The following is a 7,200-nucleotide window of genomic DNA, read 5'->3' as shown; positions in this document are numbered from 1 at the left end:
TAGTTACTTTTACTTGACTTTCCTCTATGATTAGGGGTTAACTAAGTAAAGCAACACTCCTTTGTTATCACAATTGAATGAAGCCATAGTGATGGGACTTCCAATGTTCAACCATGGCCAAGGTTTTTAATATTGATTGATTATTGTTTTCTTTTATTCACACTTTTATGCCACAAAAAGACCACTTAACCAATACATGCATCCTCGTAGCATTCCTAGGGAAGAACGACTCGGGACTAATACTCTCGATTATAGATTGTAGATTTGTTTGATGATGGATTTTGCGTCGGTTTAGACTATACTACAATTGATCACTTGATAAATTCTATACCGTCAAAAATTCATTCGTCAAAATGGCGCCGTTGCCGGGGAGTGCGCATGAGTGCCATGTTTTTAGTTAATGTAAATATGTGAATATTGTGAATATGTTTGTCTTTTGTTTGTTTGTTAGTTTTTGTTAGTTTTAGATCTCTATTAGTTTTGTTCCTATTTGCCACTATGAATTCTCGTCCTTGTGGTTTTGGATATGACTATGACTATTTTGTAGGCGATGGAAACTTGAATGATGGCTCACATTATGGGATAGACGAATTCTCAGGAAGGGAGCCATATCCATATGAGCAATCACCATGGCAACCTTCCCCTTCAAGTTACTATGATGGTAATCCTTCCTATAATGCATATCATTCCTATGAACATGATGATTCTTATCATGGTTATACCTCTCAACCACCACCCTTCTATGCACCATATTCTCAACCCACACCTTATTTCCACCAATTGCCTACATATGATCCAAATCTATATTCCCCCTACGCATACCCTTGCGACGATTATGAACAAGCAACCCTTGAATCACCTCCACTCCAACATCTTTACCTTCCAACTCAAAGCCCCATGAATGATACACTTGGTGTCATTCTTCAAGAGCAAGAAGAGCTCCAAACCGCCTTCACTAGTTTCACCTCTACCCTCCAAGAATTTACGTCCCGTATAATTCCACCCTCTACCAATAACCAAAACAACTTCCCACCTCAAAGCTTTGATGAATCTTCTTTCCAACCATATCATGAATTCCCCTCTCCGCCACAAACCTCCATGGAAGCATACCAATGTCCATTAATCCAAGAGCAATATGATCCTACTTATGTTAGTAAAGCGGAACAAGAATTGAGGGATCGTTTCAAGGAAGAAATGGACCGACTTCAAGCAACCGTCCATCAAAAGATAGATTCTTGGGATTCATATCACAACCGAAATGAGTTCACGGATGATTGTGAGAAAGCAACCAAAGAGGGAGGTATGAGGGAGACTTTAGAATCTCAAGTTGAGCGCAAGGAATTGGAGTATGTATTGCAACAAGCGGAGGAAATGAAGATTGTTGAAAATAAAAAAGTGGAAGAAGACCTAGAGGAGGTTAAACAAGAAGGAAGTTCCATCAACGAAAATAACTCTACATCAAGTGACAATGGTGATCTTGTTGAAGCTTCCCCCATCGAATGTGAAATCAATGTTAAGGAGGGTGCGCAACCTCCAACACATGACCTGATCAATAATAAAGGTTTAAAGGAAGCTAGCAAGCAAGAAGAAATTAAAGAAAGTTATCAAAAGATGGAAACCATCATGGAGGAGGCAAAGGAAGTGGAACCTACAATGTCAAGACCATTGGATACCTTCCTTGCTAAGTCGCCGTCCCAATCACAAATTGAGTGGGTAATCATCTCATCCTTTAATTTTCTTGGCCCATATCAATATGCATTGTTAGAAACGGACGGCCAACTTAGAGCTCTTTGTGGGCTAGAGAGTAAGAACGGATTAGATGTCGGTGTACAAATTGAATCAAGGTGCATAAAGGATGGAATATCAAACTTTGAATCTCAAAGGTGGAGTGAAGCCAAATTTAATGGGATTAGGATGATGAGTATGAGTTACAAGGAGAATTCAATAAGTTTGTTACCCTATTGGAAGCATGAAGATCAAGAAGAAAAGGAGTTAACAAATAAAGTATGGGACCCCAGAACATACATAGACCAATATCAACTTAAGGGCCTCGTTACTTGCTTAGGCCCCCTTGAAGGCCTTGTACGCTTAAATTGGGATCCCGGAGGCTATTGGAAGTGCAAGGACTGGTGGGGATTCGAAGAAGAGTTTAAGCATAAGCCACCCTAGCAAGGACTCCACCAAATGTCCAACTTAAGGACTTTAACTAAAAGTGCTAGGTGGGAGACACCCCACCATGGTAAACTCTTTCCACTCTCTTCTAACCTTGTTTAATAAGTGATTTGAGTTACCATTGTAGGTAGGTCTGCATATCATAATTAGCTTGTTTGTATACATTAGTAGCTAGAATATTGACATGTATGTTGTGATTAGTAGAAATAGAATAAATCTCAAAACCAACTTGCATTTTAGAAAGTGTAGGTTTTTGACTAAATAAGGAGTTGTAGGCACCATAGGGAGTCTTTGGGCAAGTAGAGCTTTTAGGCATTATCCTTTTCAAAAAAAAAAAAAAAAGAGGGGGGGGGGGGGGGTGGACGCGCGCGCACGCTGCACGCGCATGCGTCCATGAGCGGATACATCATCATCCATATTCCAGAGAGTTGGGCCTCTACTAGGCCAGCGTTGTGCCTCAAGCCCAATTCACCTCACGCTAACGCGCACTACGTGCGTGCGCGCCATACAACCATAGGGAGTAGCACGCGTACGCGCACATGCCGCGTACGCGTCGAATTGCTGTTGCAAGATCTTGCGCCAAGCCCCAGAGAGTTAGGCCAGCTCTGGGCCATCCTTAAGCCTCCAGCCCAACCCCTCGCACGCGTGCGCGCACGGTACGCGCACGCGTCTTTACCCATTTTGATCTCCGGCGCCTAAGCGCGCTGTACGCGCACGCGTAGGTCCCTAGTTTCGTTAATGCACGCGGACGCGCAAGGTGCGCGCCCGTGTCGTTTCAAAACAGATGATAACCTAATGCGCAACGAGCGTCGCGCAGTCGCGCCCTTCTTCCCCCCAACCTCCATTTCCATTTCTGCAACTCCCATAACCTCCCTGCTCTGCCGGCGACCACCACCGCACGGCTACCCCACCTTCCCTCTCATCCCTCTTCTTCTCCCCGTCACCACTTCCCCCATCTCCGATTCCCTCCTTCTTCTTCCTCCTACGGCCGCCGCTGCTGCTCCGCCGGCAACCGCCACTGGGCGGCCAACCTTCTCTCTCGCTCCTCACGCCCACTCCCATTCACTCTCTCTCTCACCCACTCGTCACCACTCACTCTCTCCCTCTGCTCTCTGGCCGAACCGCCGCTGCGGCCATCTTCACCGCCACCGTCCACGGCGGTGCAAGCGTCTGCCTATGCTGCCCTCACTCGAGTCCCATTTTCCCGTTCCCCCTCGTCCCAGGTTCCTGCTCCAATTCCTGTTGTCTTTAATTTTTCATTTCTGTTAATTACTGTAATTTTCTGTTAGATATTCTGCATTCAAATGTTGTATGTTAGGATTAGTTAGAAATAACTGCGGTTAGGTAGCTAGGGCTGGATAGAGGATTCTAGGCCTGATAAGTGCTCCGTTTGTGTTTATTTTCTGTTTGTTTGCTTGTCTGCTAAGTGCGAATTTTGAGTTGCTTTGTATGCTATCTGTGTTACCTGGATGCTATCTCGTTGCCCCTGTGATTAATTGATACTATAATGATGCTATTTGTGCTATTTTGCTACCCGGGAACGTCCAATTTTAAGCCGAGATGCTGCCCAATTTTCAAGAAATTTAATCTCATTTTGATCTTTATTACGAATTTGGGCCAATTCTCGTTATTTTCAACTTCCGGGATTTGCATAATCATTGTGAACATGATTTGTGTGCTTGCTCCAATGACTCAACCACTAGGGCCTTGAGCTACCCCCGCTACCAGAGTCTTCCGGTTCCGATGAGGAGACAGATTTACAGACTGAGGGTATTCCTGCGGATGAGCCAGCACATATGGAGGCACCACCTCAGACACAGGAGTCTCAGCCGGTACCACAGCCACAGCCAGAGCCTATCGGTGTACCTATCCCTGATCCTCAGGATTAGCATCGAGGACGATGCTTAATCTTAAGTGTGGGGAGGTAGCCGGTGGCATCATTAGATACCGGTGAACATTTTGGCCACTTTGCTAGCTATCTTACTTTGCACACTCTTTGTATATATTTGATGTAGTTTGAGTTTATTTTGGATACTTTTACTGCTTGATACTTTTACTACTTATTTTGGATTTATTTTGGATTTTAGATACTTTGATGCTTATGGATATCCTTAGATGTTTTAGATGATATAGATTTCATACTTTTACTTTTAGTTGAATTTTTCTTTATACATTTTTGCATATCTTTCTTTTTGCATATTGAAATTTTCTAAGAAGTTTAAATATAGGGCATCAACCCAATTGATTGAAAGAAAATTTTTAATGGAGCTTGCTTGAATTTCATACTTTGTGAAGCATGTATTGAGCTAAGAACACAAGCTTGTGAGACTTGAGCCTATTGATGTGGTTACATTTTATAGCCACTTATTTTCCATTCTTGTGTGCAATTGCTCTCTTTCTATGATTGTAATCCTTGATTTGCTTGATTCTATATGTCCATTTATTTCTTGTATTTATGCATTTATATGATTGAGGCCATTACTTCATTAGCCACTTACCCAAATAGCCAACCTTTTACTCTCCATTGTTAGCCAATTTTGAGCCTATGCTTAACCAACTTATTCTCAATTTAGCACATTACAAGCCCAAGGCAGAAAACCAATAAAAGTCCTTGTTTGGATCTTTGATTAGCCTAGGCTAGTGAGAGTGTTTATTATTCAAAGTTGGTGAGGCTTGGGGAACATTGGATGGGATAAAAGGGGTAGTACACTTTCATGTTTAGGAATTGGGTACATACTCATGTATTGATCAAATGAATAGACCTTATGCATTGATGTTCTTGTATATAGTTTGACAAAAGAAAAAAAAAGAGAAGAGAAATAAAAGTGAAAATGAGAAAAAAAAAAGAAAAAAAATTTGTATATAGAAAAAAGAAAGAAAATAATAAAAAGGGGACAAATTGCCCCAAAGTGAAGTCAATAAAAAGGGATCAATGCATAGGTGTTATGAATCAAATAGGATACATGAATATGTAAGAAAAAGTGAAGAATGGGTAGTTAGAATAGTTTGAACTTGTATAGGTCATTACATAGTTAGGTGGAGAAGTCTATGCTAATCAAAGATTCAAATCTTAGCCCACTTAACCATAAATGATCCTACCTTGACCCTAACCCCATTACAACCTAAATGAAAGACCTCATGATGAATGTATGCATGCATTAAATAAATGTTGATTGTTAGAAGAAGATCAAATTTTGGAAAGCTTGATTAGAAGAGAATTGAGTGAAGTGACCCTTGAACACTTGAGTGAATAGAGCGGATACACATCCGGTGAGGGTTCAAAAGTTCAATTACATGTATTCACCCATATTATCTATATTCTTGCAAGTTTAAATTCTTTTTGGTAATTCAATACAATTGTGGTTTGGAATTAATTCCTATTGCCTAGCCCTTGTGCTTATACATGCTCTCTTGGCAATTTGATGTGTTTGAATTAAGCATTTCCATTTGCTTAGATAGTTGCATTTAGATAGGACTCATATAGTTTAGTTGCATTCAATAAATGTCATAACCCTTAGTTCCTTCTTATTTTAGCATGAGGACATGCTAAGGTTTAAGTGTGGGGAGGTTGACAAACCCCAATTTGACGGTTTGTTTTGTATTGAATTTAGAACATCTTGATAACCTTTTGTCACATTTAGCCTATGAATTAGCATGGTTTTGTTATCTCTCCCATATTTGTGCTTAAGTGTAAAAACATGCTTTTTAAGCCTTATCTTGATGAATTCTAATTTCTCTTTGATTCCATAAGATGCCTTGATGTGTTTGCTAGTAATTATAGGATTGAAATAGGCTAGGCATGGATCAAAGGAAGCAAGGAAGGAAGCATACAAGAGGAGAGAAGCATAAAAAGCCAAAGAGTTGATCTCGGCCAAGCACGCGTACGCGCACAAGGCGCTCGCGCGCACATCGCAGAATTAGCCAGGGACGCGCACGCGTACCGTGCGCGCACACGTCGTAGTCTGCACGTGATTCTTTTATTGCAACACGTGCCTGGCGATTTTGGAAGGTTTCAGCAACCAACTTTGGCGCCAAAATGCATATAAGAGCCAAGGATTGAAGGGGATTGACACACATTCACATCCATAGACTAATTTTAGATCATTAGGTAGATATTTTTAATTAGTTGCATTTTTAGAGAGAGAAACTCCAACTTCTCTCTAGGATTCATCTTCTTTTCTCAATTCTCAACCATTCCTTGGTGAGATCTATTACAACACTCAATTTACTTTGTTCATGTTGTAGATCCTCTTCTCTAATCTCATTAGTGTTTTGTAATTGTTCAATTCCCATAAGTCTTAGATTCAACTTTGTTGTTATTAGATTCTATTGATTCATTGAAGATTTCATTTTCATTGTTGTTCATTGTTGATTGTTGTTAATCTCTTGTGTTGAATTGCTTTAATTCTAAATCTCCTCTCAATTTTTCTATGTCTTTCATTCTTGCTCTCCAAGTGTTTGAGAAAATGCCAACTTTAGACATGGAGTAGTATTCCCTCACTTGGCCTAGTGGTTGAGTCATTGGAGACACTTGAATGATGGATGTCAATTGTTGATTAAGAATTGAGGATTGCTAATTGACTTAGAGTGCACTAAAGCTAGACTTCCCTAGGGTAAGACTAGGACTTGTGATTCAAGTTAGTTACTTTTACTTGACTTTCCTCTATGATTAGGGGTTAACTAAGTAAAGCAACACTCCTTTGTTATCACAATTGAATGAAGCCATAGTGATGGGACTTCCAATGTTCAACCATGGCCAAGGTTTTTAATATTGATTGATTGTTGTTTTCTTTTATTCACACTTTTATGCCACAAAAAGACCACTTAACCAATACATGCATCCTCGTAGCATTCCTAGGGAAGAACGACTCGGGACTAATACTCTCGATTATAGATTGTAGATTTGTTTGATGATGGATTTTGCGTCGGTTTAGACTATACTACAATTGATCACTTGATAAATTCTATACCGTCAAAAATTCATTCGTCAATCCCTCTAGAAAGAGGAAAGGAAAGGCAGTAGCCACT

The 7,200-nt window shown here is 40.5% G+C and overlaps 1 protein-coding gene across 1 annotated transcript; it reads left to right on the top strand.

Annotated features, from left to right (window-relative positions):
- Positions 1-498: 498 nt before the first annotated feature.
- Positions 499-4,061, top strand: LOC130962991 (uncharacterized). The gene is made up of 3 exons (XM_057889140.1): positions 499-991; positions 2,980-3,395; positions 3,876-4,061. Exons 1-3 carry the CDS (start codon positions 499-501, stop codon positions 4,059-4,061), a joined length of 1,095 nt encoding a protein of 364 aa, XP_057745123.1.
- The last annotated feature ends 3,139 nt before the right edge of the window (positions 4,062-7,200 follow it).

The sequence above is a fragment of the Arachis stenosperma genome, chromosome 2 (assembly GCF_014773155.1).
Source record: "Arachis stenosperma cultivar V10309 chromosome 2, arast.V10309.gnm1.PFL2, whole genome shotgun sequence".
Lineage (NCBI taxonomy): Eukaryota > Viridiplantae > Streptophyta > Magnoliopsida > Fabales > Fabaceae > Arachis > Arachis stenosperma.
The sequence above is the reverse complement of the archived record's forward strand: the minus strand, read 5'-3'. Positions and strand labels throughout refer to the sequence as shown.

Bases quoted from the DNA above. Each gene is read 5' to 3' on its own strand.
- LOC130962991 (XM_057889140.1), top strand. From the start codon at position 499: ATGAATTCTCGTCCTTGTGGTTTTGGATATGACTATGACTATTTTGTA. The intron at 992-2,979 runs GTATAATTCCAC...ATGCGCAACGAG, and splicing joins CCTCCAAGAATTTACGTCCC to CGTCGCGCAGTCGCGCCCTT. The intron at 3,396-3,875 runs GTTCCTGCTCCA...CTCAACCACTAG, and splicing joins CCCGTTCCCCCTCGTCCCAG to GGCCTTGAGCTACCCCCGCT.